The sequence below is a fragment of the Eretmochelys imbricata genome, chromosome 2 (assembly GCF_965152235.1).
Source record: "Eretmochelys imbricata isolate rEreImb1 chromosome 2, rEreImb1.hap1, whole genome shotgun sequence".
Lineage (NCBI taxonomy): Eukaryota > Metazoa > Chordata > Testudines > Cheloniidae > Eretmochelys > Eretmochelys imbricata.
Window position 1 is genome coordinate 224,221,398 of NC_135573.1, and position 18,708 is coordinate 224,240,105.

Here is an 18,708-nt window from a genome sequence, read left to right on the forward strand (position 1 = left end):
ACTTTGTGAAATAGTTTCCTGTGCTCAGAACACTGTTCATACTTTTAGAAAAATATAGAAAGTAAGCTCTTTTAATAAAGGAATGGATAAATGTGAACTTAAGCCAGCCTGATGCTAACACTAGTTAGTAACAAAACTTTGTGGCCACAACAAAGTGAAAATCTCATTAACTACCACTTCTCCATTTTTAAAGACTAACATAAAAAAGCCCTTAGCTGGCAAGCTGTTGCCTTAGGAAACTCCCCTGGCAGAGTAAAATTAATTCCTAATCATTTTATTGTACTAGAACATCAGGCTGAGTCTGGACTTCTTCCCTAGGCAGTGCTCCGGTGCTTACCAGGAATCCTCTTGCCTATCCCTGAAGCTAAAACTAGCAAGAATCAGGGTTTAGTTACCTTTTAATAGTGTGCACAAGAAATGCTCCTGTACTTAAAATAACCTGAAACAACAAGTAAAAGGATGAAGTCATCTTTATTTCAGTACTTTGACAAAATACCCTTAAAATTCAAAACTTCTACCTTACAAAAATAGGTCTCTACAAGTGATATTCTGTCTGCACTGCCAGTAGCAAATATTAGGACAGAGTTGTGTAGTTTTGTCAAAGTGCAGTACACTTTCAGCTACACATTCAACAATCAAATACACAAGCATCATCTCCTGGCATCCCCTTTGATAAATACACTTTTTATAAGTTAATCATTTAAATTAGCATTCCACAAATATACATGTAATTTAATGATTTCTGAATGAACACAAAGTGCCTATATACATAAATTCCAGTCTGTGTGGATGTGCCAGCAAGAGAACTGTGTAATCATACAGCTGTGTTCAGGTTGGTCCCACAATATACACATTATACAAAAGCACAGAGAGCACAAAGGTAGTTCATTCATTATCATTACCATGATGGAGATGTTGAAAGGATATTATCTTCTAACACCAGAGTGCAAATGAGTGTAGGAAGTAGAACCTGTAAGATTTAAAAAACAGTGTTAGTACTTGGAGAAATTAGATGATGTGTAGTCAGCATTAGTTATCTGACATTTCTGCAAGACTTCAGCTGACCTGTGCAGATTCTACTATAAAGTAAAAGATATACTTCAAGAACAAAACTACTTGCTTTTAAATTCTGGTTTGTTAAAGTGGTTTGACTCCTTATCAAACTAGACGTGGGTCAGTCTGAACCGTTCCTGCTAGAACTTTTAACTCCAGTATTTCTTACTGGAAGAGCCTTTTCAGAAAGTGTGATTAAACATGCTGCAGTGTATCATCCAGTACTTGTCAGCATGTGAATAGGACAACTGAGCCAAACAGCACAAAAAAATGATTAAACAGGAGGAATCTTGATACAAAAGAGTTTACCAAAACCACACCCCTGTCTCTCTTAGATGTTGATTAAAACCTTGCTGCAAATTTATTAGACAGCCCCAGCAAAAGCTTCAGTACATAACTGAATACAGTTTCATTCCTATATAGTTTCTGACCACTCTCATGGGTAGTGGGCTTTTTGTTCCTTGAGTTCAGCTGTGAGTTTTCCCCTTTGTTTAAGACTGAACCTGAGAAACCAGCATATACTTTCTAACTCAGAACAGGTATTCTGTGTCTTTGTACCAGGAAGAGGAAAGTTTGAGTATTTTTACCTGATTGTACGCTTCCAAGTCGCCTCTGTAGTGCCTCCAGTCGATTGATATAATCTGTTAAAGCTCTGTCAGGATCATAATTCTGCAGCTGAGAACATGCAAGGGAAGCTGGGCTTAAATCAACATGGATGCCCTGGAACCTAGCAGAAGAAAAACAATGAGCTATAGGTTTCAAATATTGAAGTTCCTGTACAAAAATCCTGTTTCCAAAAGAGAATGTAGCAGCAATCTTACGAATATTAAGTATACGTATATGCTGCCTTTTAGAAAATGAGTGTTCTACTGAGGGTAGAACTCCCCAGTTTCTTGGACACATTGTCCTCCCCATCTGATTCTCCCCATGGTACATCTACACTGCAAAAAAGATCCATGACTGTGAGTCTCAGAGGCCAGTCTAGGGGCTCACAGTCTGGTGCTAAAAATAGCAGTGTCAATGTTTCTAGTTGCGCTCTGAAACCTGGCAAGGGGAGGTTTCAGAGGCCAAGCGGGAATGTCTGCATTACTCTTTAGTGTTGTACTGTGAGCTGGAGTCTGTGACTCAGATGTGCTGCTGGAGGGTTGTTGGTTTTTTTTCTTCAGCGTAGATGTACCCTCAGCTGCCTACCTTCCCTGCTATTCCCAAGATTTCTGTTGCATTCCTTTGAGGCAAAAATCACAAGTAAGTCTCCTACTGAGACTGCATAAAACATGCAGAAGTAGCAGTTTCAAGTACAGTTGTTTTAAAAATTTCTTCTAAGAAAAAGCAGGATGTTTGAAGAATATTTATATATGGTTTTAGTTCTCCTCCATAGTTTCCAGCTGCACATTAAAAACCACTACAACTAGATTAAATACTTTTCCATGTAACCAACTACTGTAGTTGCCATAGGTTATGAGATTGCAAATGAGAGTGGAGACTGTACAGTAGTGGGAGAGAAAGTGTCCATGGCACTAGGTGAAAATACATCCCACAGCTTGAGAACAACTGGAGCCTGATTTTTCAGAAGTGCTTGCCTCGGCGGTGAAATATTGGCTCCAGTGACTTCAACAGTGCTAGGATTTCATGGCAGTGTCCTAGTGCTGATGCTCTGAATGTCCATAGATAAGGGCTTGGCATGAGGAGCTAGAAGCATTTACATAATTTTGAAGCAACCCCATTTTCTGATTTATTAATACTGTTGATGGTTTCTGAAGAACATTATGTTCCTCAGAAGGCAGGAGACTGCAAGGTTAGACCTTGAACAGAAAATATATAGCATATTACATAGCAAACTGTGAAATTTCCACACTCCTAAAGTGCATTAGTATTAATTGTAGAAATAAACTTTTCAGACAAAGAATAATTATTTAACAAACTTACCTGTGCTGAGAATTTATAGGAGATCTGAGAGACTCTAGTTCTGATCTAGATCTATCAGAAGAATGTCTTTGTTCTCCATAGAGCTCCAGACCACCAGCTAATGAATCAGGCCTTAGCTCGTGACCTAAAATAACAAACAAGTATTATCTATACAAAAAATATCAACTTGTGAAAATCAGACATTTTGCAATTTGACAGATATCCCAGGTGCACTCTTTGTTTTACATGTGGTAAAGTAAGTTAAAAACTACAGCTAGTTAAGGAAGTGCAGCTATTACTGCCTACCAAACTGACCAATACTGTTTACTTGTTCTCCTTCCTCTGGTTACAGCCATTTCTTGTGTTACACTTAGACTGTAAGCTATTTTGGAGCAGGGACTGTCTTTTAGTTCTGTGTTTGTACCGCATGTGGTACAATGCGGCCTTCAGCCATGACTGGGGATCGTAGCCACTGCAGCAAAATAGATAATTATTAATAAAAGCAACTGCCACTGTTTGATCACCTGTTTTGACACCTAATCTGAAATTAGGAAGGCCATAGAATAGATAAGAAATAAATTCACATATACTCACAAACTGCCTTAGAAGTTTAAGACCAAGGAAGTCTCAAACAGCTGTAACTGCTCTTCTGTTTAGTAAGAGTAATTTTTGTAAAATGGAAATTTTATGTTCTACCATGAGCTTTCCCAGCATATAACTATGGGTTGCTTCCCCTCCTCTCATTCATGTACAGTAGTTACAACTTTTCAGGCTCTTGGTGCTACCAAGATCCAGTCAAAACTTCCTTGCGGTGCACTCAAAAATAGCTATTTTAACTGTACACAGTAACTATGAATATTGGTGGAGCTTTACAGCCAGGACTGGGAGCTCTGCAGAAAAACAGTTTTCAAGCAGAAAAGTTAGATTTCCTTTTCTACTCCATAGGCTGGAGCTACGGGATTCTGCCGAGCAGTACCCTAATTTGCATAGGGCTGGCACTGCACTGAGTAATGTAGAACTATAATTCTGATGCAGCACTATATTAACACCATAATACTTAGTGCACATGTAGTCTGCGCTCCCAGTCATTTTCCAGCAGACTTCCATTGCTAAAGCAGACTCACATTCAGCCCAGGAGGCTCTCTTGAACCTCAGGAAATAGAGACTACTTCATTCTTAAGATTGCTTGAGAGGAGACCATGGGTAAAATCCTGGCTCACCATAGGCAATGGCAAAACTCCCATTGACTTCAACAGATTCAGGATTTCACCCCATGTTTACATAGCCAGGTGTGAGTAAAAGGCTTTTTGACCTCCCTCAGGCAAATGGAATCAGATTTCCTGGATTTTAGGTACATCCAGGGTAGAGTTGGCGCTAGGCATAAGCAGACTAAGCAATTGCTTATGGCCCTGATCAGCTAAAGGGGGCTCCCTATTCACTATGTGTTGAGGGAGAGGGGGGGCAAAATTTTCCTGCTGGGGCCCCCCATGGGCTAGCACTACCTCTGATCCAGGGGCCATCAGAACTTTTTTGTCTGGGCTGAGTTAAGACAAAAAGGGAGGAACTATTGCTCAATACCATGGTCAGCAATGTTGTCTCATCTGCCCTTTCCTCAGGCTGTGTGGTGGGCACTGTGAGATTCATGGTTTCTGCCTGTCCATGCCCTGAGAAGGATTTACTCAGTGAGCCACCCTTCGTAGAGCTGGGGGAAGGGTCTCTGATACCGGAGAACACTTCAGCGGACACAGAAAAATCTCACAGTTCACATGCTGCCCTTTGCTTAAGATGAAGCTGCTATGTTTTAAAAAAACTCCTGCAGACAGATTTGCATCTGATGAGAAGCAAGGTACAAGAGAGTTCAGTCTAGTGTCTATGCTGAGTGGAGTGGAGTGAACTGCTGAAGGGGTTGCCAGAAAGCTGAGAAACAGATAGGGGAAAGAGCAACCCATTGGTTCCAGACCATGGAGGTTGAACAAAAATGTTCACTCAGCACTAATATAATTCATGGATGATGTTTCTTCAGACATTGGCAGTCAGTGATTTACCTGTGTTCTGGCTAAAGCCATCCCTGTTGACGTTTATTAAATTAGAACCTGTAACTCGGTGCCACCGACGAACCAGGAACTTCATTCTGCATTTAAAATAAAAAGATACTTTAGAGTAAACCAAATATTTCTTTATTTAAACAAACATATAATGTTCTAGGGTGTATAATAATCCACACAACAGCAAACTGAGTAAGGAGATAGACTTTTAAAACCTAAAGAACTTGGATTAAACAGAAACAGAATTTATCTAAGAAAAAGACATGGGCCATATTCTACCTTCAGTTATACCTGTACAATTCTAGTGATGTCTGGGTGTTGAATGGGTCTGACTAAGGGCAGCATTTGTCCTAGATGTCTACAATACTTAGCATTAATATCTTAAAATATAAGACACAACAAATAACTGCAAAAAATTTCAGCCCCAATGCAGAAAAAAGGTCCATGATAGCAGTGGTATATTCTAAAGTAAAATCCTCAGTCACCAGGTCCCCCATCTTACAAACACTTTCACTCATACTTAACTTGAGGCATGTGAGTAATCTGAGTTCAGGGGACAGCTCATGTGCCTAAAGTTAAGCATGTATGTATTTTCAGGAGTGAGGCCTCAAAGGAATTTAAAAACCAGAGGTAGCCACAGTATTTACTGCTTATACACAATATTCTCTCTCTGTCATTCCAAAAAGCTTAATTATAACAACTTGATTTCTTAGATACAATTCCATTTTATGGATTACAATGCCTGCGTTTTAAGGGATTGTTTTTACTTTTAAAGAAAAAGTAGGTTACAGAAAAGAAACAATGATACATTTCTAAAATACACAGGCACTCTGGAGACGTCACCAGTAATTCATTAGTAATTTTTAAAGCTTGTTATCATAACCCATAAATTCTGACATCAGTGGATTACAACACAGAGCCAGGCTGCTTTGATTTACATTTGTGCAGTAGAATGTCTTAAACAGCTTGCTCTAGTCTTCTACATTACCAGTGCCCTGTGTAACTCTGCATTCTGTTTAAGATGCACTATTTTCATGGTTACCAAGACTTACAATTTAGAGTGTATCACAAAAAATGGTGAATTACACAAGATACTTAATTTGATAAAATATAAGGCCCTACGTGATTTGCCGGATGATTGTCAAATAATTGTGGCAGAGTTGTGGACAAGACATGGAAAATTGTGGAAAAGTAATAATGGACCTGTATTAACTGTGGTAATTTGGAATAGCTGGCCGCCCATGACTGACAGCGGGGGTGATTGTTAAAATGCAATATACATACACCTGAATTTAGTTTCAAAATTGCAGTGGAAGCCTAATATTGTGGGATCCGCAATTTTGCAATATCGCAAATTAAGTAGGGCCTTAATAAAATCTATGTTAAATGGCATGTTCACATTTGGTTAACCTGTAACTTCCTGTGATTTACCTTGAAATTGCAATGGACACTCTGACCACAGAGCGAAATCTGGTAAAACTCTTTGAACGATGTGTAATAATTTCTAGGTCAGTGTATGAAGGCTGTCCACCCATTCTCGCAATGAGGGCCAGGGTGGCTTCTTCACACTCTTGGAATCCACCTACTAAGAGCAGTAAGTATTTTTTCTGATATATGAGAGCTTTCCGAAAGCTCTCTGCTCTCAGGTATTTTCCATAAATTATCTAGATGACAGAAGAAACAAAGAAAGCATTCAGAGGACTGTTACAATTCCAAGATTTTTGACATCATTATCGTTGAAGTTCATCTGTGATTATTCACTTCCTGCCTGCACTAATGCTAACATTCTTTGAATACCAGTTCCATAATATAGGGATGTTTTGAGCTGCAAAAAAAATATGTAATTTATGGAAGAGGGGCATGAGTGTTTTTGTGTCTTTACCCCAGGGAAAGTTATAATGGAGTTCCAGGTCTTTAAGACCAAGCCTCTGAAAACTGAATCATACTGATTCCCCAGTTAGTCTAAATGAGAATGATGGTGAATGCAATGGAAAACAGGCCCAGTTCTAAAAGACAGCCCACTGTGCTGAGAGAGTGCAGTTGGTGATGAGCTTCCTACCTTTAAAACAGCATTTTCAGAATTCGATCCCAATTCTCTCAGAAAAGCTTCACTCCTTAGTTCTGCTCTCAGTTTGGACAGCTCTGCATCAGCGTGTTTCAAAGATTTCTGTAGTGACAGCTTTTCTCTGTTCCAAATCTCTCTCTCAGAGGCAATGAGAGTATCGATATTAGCTCCATTGTCCAGTGAATGTCTAGAAGACTGCAGGGGGACCAAACCCTATTTTTAACAACGCATCTTCTTATCGTTTATTCATTGATTCAGTAGTGTGCTCATCACATTACTGAGTGGGAAACCCAGGTCTGAGGTGAACCTTGGGCCCTCACACTTCAGGATAACAGGGGTTGGGAGCACTGTGAAATGATGCTATTAACTTCCACGGAAAAGTATACTCATTGCATCTGTCCCAAGAACCCAAACTAACAGCTCTCTTATAGTAGTTCTATAGTCTTAAAAACACCTTGAGTCTGTTAGCTCCTTGTGAGGAGCCACAAGATACTTGCAGGGAAAATGGCAGCCAACTATGCAAAGTTGGATGAAAACACGAAGTGTCTGTCTATGGAAAAAGAGTTTGCCAAGGCACCCTGATTAGAGACAGAGCGGGGGGCGAGGAGTAGGGAAGGAGGAGAAGAAAGGGTAGAAAAGTTAATCACCCTTCTTCCCTCCTCTTAGACTGCCAGCTCACTGAGTACTGAACAGAACTTGTGTAGATATATTTCATGTGAAAACAGGGTGATGCTTTCTAGTCTATACCAGGGTGGCCAACCTGTGGCTCTGGGGTCACATGTGGCTCTTCAGAGGTTAATATACGGCTCCTTACTAGGCACGGATTCCGGGGCTGGAGCTATAGATGCTAACTTTCCAATTTTCTGGGGGGTGCTCACTGCTCAACCTCCTGCTCTGCCCCAAACCCCCTGCCCCTTCAGCTTGCATGCCCTCGCTCTTCCCCACAAGCACACGTGAAACAGCTGATTGCAGTGCGCAGGGGGATGGTGGAGTAGGCGCTGATTGGTGGGAGCTGCTGGCAGGCGGTGGGAGCTGGGGGGGCTGCTGACTTATTACTGTGGCTCTTGGCAATGTACATTAGTAAATTCTGGCTCCTTCTCAGGCTCAGGTTAGCCACCCCTGGTCTATACACATTTGTTTATGGCAATGCACAGAGAAGATACATACATAGTCCCCACAAAGTCCTCTCTGTCGGTATCGTCTGAGTTCCTCCTCCAGTTTCAAGGCAGCGTTCCTCAAATTGTTCTTTTCCTCACTCAGTCTGCTGACAAGCCCTGTCAGCTCTGCATTCTGTCTCAGCAGTTTTTCAGTTAGTGAGCTAGGAGGGGCCACAGGGGGCAACACTAACTTCAGCTAAAAAGGAAAAAACTTGCATGAGATCAGATTGATATGACTCCTACCCTAGATGACAAGTTTTGTGGATGATAACAGAGCTTTGTTACTTTATCTGAGAAATCTGAAAAGTGTAATGTTAATCTAAACAACAGGTGAGTTAAAACACAGGTACAAAGTATCAGAGTGGTAGCCGAGTTAGTCTGTATCCACAAAAACAATGAGGAGTCCAGTGGCACCTTAGAGACTAACAAATTTATTTGGGCATAAGCTTTCCAGGTAACTCCCTGCTCTTCATGTGCCAATACATATTTATGCCTGTATCTGTAATTTTCACTCCATGCATCTGAAAAAGTGAGTTTTTTACCCACCAAAGCTTATGCCCAAATAAATCTGTTTGTCTTAACGAGGAGTCTGGTGGCATCTTAGTTTTTACACAGGTACAGTGACTTTTTATGGTATGTTAGAGCAGAACATTTCAACACAAACTAATCTATTATAATAATAATGTGCAATGTTTATTTTTATTATGTTCATATTTGTTTCTAAAAACCAAAAGAGCAGTTTTCAAGTTAGTGCTATCTTAGAACAAAACAAGGAAAGCTAATTCTGAGCTACTTTTAAAACAGATGCTTAACACTGATGTTGGCTTTAAGGCTGAGCTCAGTCAAGAACCAAACATTGCCCAAGTGTTATTCTTTGTGCCAGACTGCCTCATTAATGTTCTGAACATTCATAATTGCATGCAGATTTTCCTGTTGCATTTCTCTTGGTACAGACTACATAGTTTAAGTAAATGTCCCGTAAGAACCTGATATACTAAATATTAAACACTGATTTTTCACATCTGGGAAATACTGAATAAAGTTTTTCCCACAGTCGGTTGCAGCTATATGAGTTACTTTTAGTAACTTTTTGTACTTTTCCTAAAGAAAATGCTAGGAAATGTGAAATATACGTCAATTTGTGATTCCTTCTCAAAGTTGACAGGTAAAAAGGAAAGGATTTACAGCACTCTTTGCCAATGTTAAATGAGCATAGACTACAGTTGACTTTTTACTGTACAAGTTTACCAAAAGTGATTATGTTCTCACCCCTTCTAGTTGGGACAATCCAGATAATGTTCCTAACAGTAAAAGAACATCTTCAATGTTACTTTGTACCCCAATAAAGTTGTCATCATCTGCTGTTTCAAACTGTAACCTGGAATGAAAATAGCGAATATTTATAGTGTATGCAGTGTAATGCAATGTAACTACAGTGAAGTATACAGTTCTATAAAGTACTAGATTTCTGAAGGAAGGCATAGGGAAAATGACTGAAATTTCAAAAGGAGACAATGCTATGGTGAACCCAATTCTCACAAAGTAGAACTGTATTTTTCTGGTTATCGATTTTTTTTTTTTTTTTAGCAAGCGCCTCTTTCATTTTTCTGTACACACTGTTAATAAATACAGACACTTTGAAAATCTGGCCATTTCTCAAGTAAAGACACTCACAGTCCAAAAGGGTTTAACAACATTCCAAAGTGCTCAGTTTCCCATTTAAGCACCTAAATTAAGCTGTCCAGAGTTTAAACAGCACTCAGCACTAAGCACCTACTGTTGTTTGGAAGGGGAGCTTTACAGTGCTGAGAACCTTTGGACTTTTGGACCCCAAGTCTCCCCAGAATTCTTAAACCTTTGTGACCAATTGTAATTGAGACATTTTCAGAAGTGCAGAATATGTTCCAAGTATTGCACTTCACACTAAGTTTTTCTGATATTACATCAGTGTAATAGCAGAATCAAAAACTGATTCACACTGGGCTTCCAGGCTGCAGGTGTCACAAATAAAGTCCCCTCTTAGCAAGATGGTTGCAAGTAAAAGAAGGTTCAGGAATGTCAATCTGAATGAGTATTTTGCAAAAAAAAATTCACAATTTAGAGTCCCTGGTAATCCTTTTTGTTTCAGTATGTGACTGTTCAGCATTACTGAATACAATTACTCAATTCTTTTTAGGGGTTTTCTGTCTACATCAAGTTTGAGCCCTCCCTCCCACCTTGCACAAGAAGCCTCCTTTTTTGGTCTGAACTGATGAAGGATTACACTAAGTGTTAATATTTAGAACTGGATTCACTACTCTGTGATCCAGTTTTATGCTGGTGTAACTTGACTAAAGGATCACAACATAAAACTGGAATAGTGGTCTCCAACCTTTTTACACCCAAGATCACTTTTTGAATTTAAAGGCAACCCAGGATCTATCCCGCCCCTTCCCCAAAGCCCCACTCCATCCCTCCCTCTGTCATTCACTGTCCCCCACTCTCACTCACTTTCACCGGGCTAGGGTAGGACATTGGGGTTTGGGAGGGGGTGCAGGCTCTAGGCTGGGGCCGAGGGGTTTGCGATATAGGAGGGGGCTCTGGGCTGAGCCTGGGGCAAGGGAGTTGGGGTGAAGAAGGGGGTGAGGGGTGCAAGTTCTGGGAGGGAGTCTGGGGGCTCCAGACTGGGGCAGAGTGTTGGGGTGCAGTAGGGGTATAGGGTGCTGGCTCTGGGAGGGGGAATCAGGGCTGGGACTTGGGGTGCAGGAGGGGCTCAGAGCTGGGGGTTAAGGAGGAGGTTTGAGGTGCAGTAGGGGGCCTCAGGGCTGGTTTTGGGTGCTGGCTCTGGAAGGGGGCTCAGGGCTGGAGTGCAGGGGGGGTTCAGGGTACAGGAAGGGGTTGGGGTGCTGGCTCTGGGAGGGAACTCAGGGCTGGGGGTTGGGATGTGGCCTCCTGCCGGGCAGCACTTACTTCCGGAGGCTCCCAGTTGGCAGCGTTGCCGGAGATTGTGATCGACTGGGAGATCCTCTAGGATCGACCAGTCGATTGCGAGCAACCAGTTGGTGACCACTGAACTAGAGTAACACAGGAATGGAAATTCTGATTCACGTGCCAAGATGCTACAGTTTGTTGGCTGCTACTATCAAAAACATGCAGCTGAAGATGCGTCTAACCTGCTGGCGGCTTTGTGTGCCAATTGTTTCAGCTTTGAAGATACATTTTGTAGCTTTTGTCTGATGTTCTCCAGAACTTTACTTCCTTCATTTAGATCAGCTTCTCCTTTCACTTCAGTCAGCGCGGGGTAGGAAGAGTCATTCATTTCAGCTCCTTCCATTTTCTGCTGTAGAACCCAATTTCTTGTTCTCTCATTGGATGTATCCCAAGTAGTCTGCATATGTATGTATCAAAATGCAAATGGTACATATATTTCAATTGAAAAACACTTAAAATGTAACCCATTTAGGTCAAACTACAGACAGTAAAGTGCATGTTGAGTCAAATTCTACACTGAATTATGCCCCGTGTAACCCTATTTACTTGAATGAGGTTATATGTGGTCTGAGTCAACACAGAGTTTTGTCCATTATTCCTCACCTTTAGCAAATGTGTGATATTTCCAACACACACTCCTAAACACAGGACAACATTTTGGTGTATGTGGGGTTACACACCCCTTCCAAATAGGCCCAGATATACCCTGAAAAAATGGCGTTCCTAGGTACTGTATTGTGCCTGAGACCAATCCTATGCATAATCACTTGGAGCATTCCTGAATAGGAATAATTTGTTCAACGGGCTGGGTGCTGGGACTACAGCTTGATCTGCTTGGCAATGGATACGTGTATGTAGACATACAGTCAGGCTTTGCTTACTTCTCCAGTTGCCACTCTCAGTTACCCCCCCGCCCCGTGATTTCAATTGCACAGGACATGTGGAATGGTGTCACTAGATCTTTCTGGAGTAGGCAGAATTGGAGTGGTCTAATGCTCCTGCCGATGATTTTGGCAGCCATGCTGTGCGTCACCAGCCAGGATTTAGCCCAAAGCAAGGAGAATCTCCAAAAGACTGAATTAAAAGATAGGAAATGAATCTGATGAAAATTGCTCCTCAACTTTACTGCCCATCTATTTAACCAAACTAGAGATTTAAGAGCACAGTGACAGCTTTAGAATTCAGCTCAGTGTTACATATTTTTCTAAGCTCTACTGTACCTCATTGAGATTTTGGCATATTGCTCTTTCAGCTTCCTTTTTTTCCTCACTCTCTTGTTCTTTTTTCTGTAGCTCCTGTATTATTTCCTGCAACTTCTTTACCTCATGCTCTAGTTTATGAACCTGTTGTCTCTTCTCTTCAAGCTGCCAGTGCAGATCTTCCACTTTGGACTCTAGTTCACGTACTTTCTTTTGTGCTAATATATTTGCATCCTGTTCTGTTTGCAGCGACTTCCTCTGAATCTGCCTCTCCTTTTCCATCTGTTGCCTCATTTGTACAGAGTCAAGTTTATACCTCTCCATCTCACTGACTATCTCCACTATACGGTCATGTTTTTCATCCATTTGTTTTTGTAAATCTTTAAGTAACTCTTCAGTTGGTTTGGGTGTTCCATCCTGCCCCTTATCTTCAACGCTCTGAAGCTGAGCACACAGTTCTTTCTCCCTTTCTAGGGCACTGCTCATTTCGAGAGCTCGGACTTTCTCTGATTCAAGGAGCACCTGAAGCTCAGAGTTACGACCTCGTTCATGTGACAGCTGGGCTGCATTCAGAACTTCCTGGGATTCAATTTTCTGTTGCAGATCACTGGACAGCTGTTTCTCTTGTTCCAAAAGTTTATTTAATTGTAAATTCTTTTGTTTTTGATCCTCAAGAGAAATTTTCAAATCCTTCAAGAAGAAAATAAAAGATAGTGACTGGTTATATTAATTTAAAATATGCCCTTTTGCTGAAAATGTAAAGTATTTAAATCCAGACAATTTGCTTTAATACCACGAATCTGATTTTGTTTTTAAATGTGTATGACAATGTAATGAATTATACATTTGTAACCAATTTAAGAATAAGAATACTTACAATATACTATAGCTTTCGTAATATTACCCTAACCTTTAATGTGAAAGCCCGGCTATTTATAGCTAGTTGTTTTTACTTCCTAAATGGTGAAGGCAGATTTTCAAAGTCAAGTATGCACAGCTGTCTACTTCTCCCAGCAGGATGAGGGCCATAGGGATAATTAATATATTTTATTTAGCCACATTTCTTTAGGATTTACAGTATTTTAATTTCACATCTCTAAGATTTTTCTACTGGCTTTGTAAACATTAAGAAAGTGGTTCTTGTTTTGTCCTGATAATTTGATTAAAAAACAAATATTAAATAGAGAGCCAAATTCTGCCATACCCAGTGCCTTGAGAGGTAGCATGGATGCTGGGAAATGCATCCTCTGCCATAGGAGTCCTGCCATCCAGGATAGGATTCCATACGGTGGGTCCTGGTACACAATGCTTAAAACAGGACCAGCAATGTGCATTTCTGTATAGTGCTGTGTACATTCTAGCCCTCACAGATGTGAGGGCTGTGTCTGCTGCCTTGTCAGCCAATAGATCCCTGAAGATGTGATATATGCGGGCTGACCCCTTTCCTACTCATATCTGAAACACCACTGGTGTGATAGAAAGCCAGCTGAAATTCATATGAAGACTCCCATTGATTTCAAGGGGCTTTGGATCAGGCCCTTTCTGCCCCACTGCTTGTTTGGGAGTGATTCTGTACACCCTTTTCCAACTCCAGTGAATATACTGCAGCAGCAGAGGGGAAAATCTAGCCCATAGATTGCACAGTACGTTAAACAAAAGGTAAACTGGGATGAAATGTTAAGAGAAAATCTGGAAGTATCTGTATATTTTTTAATGCTGAGGATAATTTGAGAGCGAAGATAGGGTACCTCAAGCTCTTCTCTTCCTCTTTCTTCATCGCGTTCCATTTTAGCTTTTTCCTTTTCCAAAGCCCATTGAAGCTCTCTTGATTTTTTCTGTTCATTTGCCATTGTATCCTTTAACATATCAAGCTCAGCTGCTTTTTCTTTAACCTCAGTCCTAACAAAGATACACAGGCTACCTTTAGGATTATTGTTTTTGTCAAAAAGCCACAAACTACATGGGGGAAAAAAGCATTTAACATTAACACAAATACAGAACTGCTTTTTAAATCAGTATGTAGGAGGTATAGTTGCAAAGTCAGTAAAGAGAATCTGTGAAAATTATTTCCTTAGCATGATTTTCCTACGCTGGTCACCTCCGCCGTTGACCCCAAAGCAAGAGTAATTAATTCACATAAGCTACACGGAACTGCACATAAAACTTATCACAAACTACCTGTAACTTTCTCACACCATGTCAGTCTCAGCATAAACTGTTTTTTTCTTGCTATTGTGTTAATAAAATATTTACAATTTTATATATAATGGTCTAAAGTAAGTACAGAAATCTCAAAATATCTGTCCGTGGGTTGTGAAAGTATTTCAGAGTAAGCAATAAGTAAAACTAAGAAAAATGAAGCTTTCCTTGTTTCCATGGGTTTACATTTCAATTGGGATAATGGGCTACTTTTCCTTAGCAATGTTTTATAGAAATTTCTAACTCAGATGGTAACAATTTTCTTAATAAAATTAATATGGTAGTAAAAAGCAATACAAGAATGAACATCTAAAATGCCAATGTAGGAAGGGTTAGCCACTGAAAGCCACACCTGATGGTTTCCAAGTCTTTGAAGTGCTTGTGCTGGGCCTTAAGGGTTGTTTCAAGTTCTAGTTTAGCTTGGGCAAGTTCATTCTTCACTTCTGAAACCATCATTCTCTCAGAATTCAGCTGTTCTTGAAGTTCAGCCGCTCTGTCCCTCACACTATGGAGCTCCACTTGCATCTCCAGTATCTGAGACTGCTTCTGCTGCATGTTGTACTCCAGCATTTCTAGAGATAACATCGTTAATATGGAACTTACCCAGGTAGCATTCTACAAACAATGTTACTCATTTGGGATGAAATTTGCCCCTGTGCATAGGACCATCACAATTACTCACAATTGCTCCACATAAGCTTTCAAAATGGCGTCTAGGCCCTGTGCCAGACCTGTGTACAGGGGTGAATTTTACCCTTTGTGAGGATCAGTTAAAACATAAATATTTGTTTAGCAGGACTGGAATGCACAATTATTTCAATTTCTTGTACCCAACCTTTGACTCCCACATGCCTTTAAGCAAGCTCTGAGCAGGATCCAGATACTGTCTTAGAAAAGGGGCATGCTAAAATGACTGTAGTCCATTACCATTTTTAGAATGATAGTTTGATAAAAATATACATTCTATAGATTATTTGGAAATGTATAAAAAGACTCATACATTTTGATATTGCAAAATATATTCATATGTAGAAAACAGATTTGTGACAAAGCACAGACAGATTATAGTAAGTACACATCTTGTCTCGCAACATTTTTTTCTGTCAGGTCTATACGTGACTTAATCTTAATCACTGTCAATAACTACTCATTTTAAAGAGATACTCTCAAGGCTGTTAGATCTAAAAATTGAAGTACAGGCTCAGAAAAAATCCGGAAGGTGCAAACTTCAGTAAGGGTTCACTTTCAAAATCACTCAGCATCTCTTTAAATTAGGTAACAGTGGTAAGAGTTTGTAAACAGAAGATTATTTTAATTTTCAAAAGGCAGATTGGTCAAATAAGAGTGAAAATTTTGAATCCTCAAAATGACAGACACAGAATGAAAGGCACAATCTGAGGAAATATACCTACACTTATCTGTAAGCATATTTTTAAAAGCGTGTATGAACACACATGCACCGCTATACATATATAGTATTACCACATAAAGCACCTTGACTTTTTGGATCAATCTCTTGTTCTCTCTTTGGATTAACTTTTCTATTGTTCATCTGAGTGCGCAGTACTTGAATTTCCATTAGCAAACTTCTTCTGTCTGCATTCTGAATGAAGTCCATTGCCATTCTCTGGCTAATAACCTGTTTGTGTTACAAATTTAAAAGTAAAACTCCAGAAAGTAATTAATGCAACACTTAATAAAGGAAACAGTTGCTTTGTAATGCTTTCCCACTGCATTTATACATCAGAGATTAAAACTGAACATGCTTTGAACAGAAGTAGTGTTCTGCATCACCTGTTCTTGAAGTCTGTGCTCTAACTGGTTCATCAATACAATTGCATCCTTGGTACCCAGTTCTGAAAGTTCTGTTTGAGATGCTGCTAGAAGAACATCCTGTTCTCTCAGAAAGACTTGCTGAATAGCATGCAGAAGTTCACCTCGCCAGTCTGGAACACTTTCAGGAGGTTGACAGTTTGCACAAATCTACAGCGGGATAAAAGTGACAGATCAATCAGTATTTAACAGAATTGCAAGTATACGGATTATGTTAAATTATAATTTTATGTGTGCAGAGTCAGTGGAAGACTAAACTTCTTTCATTCAACAGATATACAGATACAGTTTGTGTCTGTGCACATGCAGATTTGTGTGTATATAAGTACTTACTGTATACATGCAATTATTCTCTCTGTATGCATAAATACTCCTTACTGCATGCAAACTGACATTTGCATTTTTCACAGGGCAACTTAGATCCCTACATTTGAAAATTTGGCCCCATGTAGTAAGATTCTGTTTTATATTGTATCAGAGTCTCCTTTTAGTGGTATAGCTTTTAAGTTGGAACTCTATGCACTGACTATTACAGCACTATGTGCTACTGTACCACACCATTGAGTGTATACTGTACTAATGGTTTTTATGGAGCAGAGTTAATCTTGGTTACATTTTGTAGTGACACTGCCAGATTCTTTGACTTATTCCTTTCCCTTTGAGCCCTATAGGCAGTGCAACAGGAAAGGAAACTGTCCACATATCTGAAGCAGGGAATATACTTTGTGTAAGGCTCCTCAGAAGGCACAGAGCTAGTGTACCTGGCTCCTTAGCCAATTCCCTGCAGCCCTAAACATAGAAGATGTGTTGGGGATGCACTCCAGCTAGCCCCACAGCTGGTAAACAATCCCTTGCAGACCACTGACACCTGGGGTGGAGAAGAGCAGAGAATCAAGGAACTGACACCTGGGGTAGAGAAGAGCAGAGAATCAGAGCCTCAGCTGCAGCAGATAGACTACTCTGTTACTTACTATGGGCCTGATTCTGCCACCCTTACTCACATTGGTAGTATCTCACGCGATGTCTAGTCCCATTGAAATCACTGAGCAAGGCACTATTCATGGTAAGTAAGGGTGGCAGAATTCATGCATTGATTTTTTTAATTTGATTTCAGTTTATAAAAATGCATCTATTCATTGCTCTGAGAGCATGTGCAAATAGGACTCAATGAATTGTCTCACATAACATCTTTCATAGCAATCTTACTTCTAGAAGTGTTCGTAAAGGCTGACTTACTATTCTGTACCTGAGTTCCCAGGGATTTTGTATTGTTAAAAGGTGAATTTCACTAATGATTTTTTTTTAGTTCTTTTTTTAAAAAAAATCTCACAGTAGTATATTTTTTTAATTTTACAGTATGTAGTGTGATGTATATTAGACTCTGATAAACAACACAATATCTTTGTTACAAAATATAAGTCAGGCACAGATGGAGAAGGGTACTTTGAAATATTTGTAAAAGGTTTATACCCTTCCTCTTAAGGCCAATTTTCCAAATATAGGCATCTAGATTGTGGCACAAACAAGCATTATAAATCACTAAAACATGAAATAAAATGAATGAAAGAACAAAATAAAGTCCATCTTATAAAGATAAATATTTTTTTCCTGTCAGTATAACTAAATATGGGAACACTCCAACATTTAAAACGAACATCTCCAATAACCGGCACAACGAGAGAAAAAAACATTGGGCAAAATTGTAATGCAGAGGCAACATGAACATCTGATTGGAAGAACAGCTGTAAGGTTCAAGTGCATTACATTAAAAATTACCAAATTCCCAAGTTCTCTTAGTAGAAAGAAACTATTGATTATATCTGGCCCAATTCTTTTAGGTGTTGAGTACCTTCACCTCCCATTGATCTGAATGGCATTGTCTAGAATTGGATTTTAAAAGTGTGTTATTAGATTGTGTTATTAGATCTATCCAAATAAGACCTTCTAAAACTCTAGTCAAAATAAAGTAAATTGTACTGTAGCATATCCTGAACTGGTTGAGTTAAAACCTAGGCTCCTCTCTAGGCTTTAACTCAATCAGTTTAGCACATGCTAAAACGGTGGTTCTCTGGGGTTACGCAGAGGTCTTCCAGAGGTACATCAACTCATCTAGATATTTGCCTAGTTTTACAACAGGCTACATAAAAAGCACTAGCAAAGTCAGCACAAACTAAAATTTCATACAGACAATGACTTGTTTATATTGCTCTATATACTATACACTGAAATATAAGTAAAATATTTATATTCCAATCAATTTATTTTATAAAGTTATGGCAAAA

The 18,708-nt window shown here is 39.6% G+C and overlaps 1 protein-coding gene across 10 annotated transcripts in view; it reads right to left on the reverse strand.

The window, feature by feature from the left end:
* Positions 1-452: 452 nt before the first annotated feature.
* Positions 453-18,708, reverse strand: part of AKAP9 (A-kinase anchoring protein 9) — a 203,337-nt gene continuing 185,081 nt past the window's right edge. For 7 of the 10 annotated variants that reach the window (XM_077808122.1, XM_077808119.1, XM_077808118.1 and 4 more), the window contains 14 exons: positions 16,388-16,576; positions 16,088-16,232; positions 14,946-15,165; positions 14,143-14,293; positions 12,416-13,084; positions 11,378-11,592; positions 9,495-9,603; positions 8,236-8,421; positions 7,063-7,281; positions 6,435-6,667; positions 5,004-5,089; positions 2,980-3,103; positions 1,641-1,780; positions 453-970 (listed from right to left, as the gene is read on the reverse strand). In XM_077808122.1, the coding sequence (XP_077664248.1) occupies positions 927-970; positions 1,641-1,780; positions 2,980-3,103; positions 5,004-5,089; positions 6,435-6,667; positions 7,063-7,281; positions 8,236-8,421; positions 9,495-9,603; positions 11,378-11,592; positions 12,416-13,084; positions 14,143-14,293; positions 14,946-15,165; positions 16,088-16,232; positions 16,388-16,576 (2,730 nt within the window). In that variant the 3' untranslated portion in view covers positions 453-926. The remainder of the gene's footprint in view (positions 971-1,640; positions 1,781-2,979; positions 3,104-5,003; positions 5,090-6,434; positions 6,668-7,062; positions 7,282-8,235; positions 8,422-9,494; positions 9,604-11,377; positions 11,593-12,415; positions 13,085-14,142; positions 14,294-14,945; positions 15,166-16,087; positions 16,233-16,387; positions 16,577-18,708) is intronic. The other 3 variants (XM_077808120.1, XM_077808117.1, XM_077808125.1) reach the window with 1 other exon arrangement.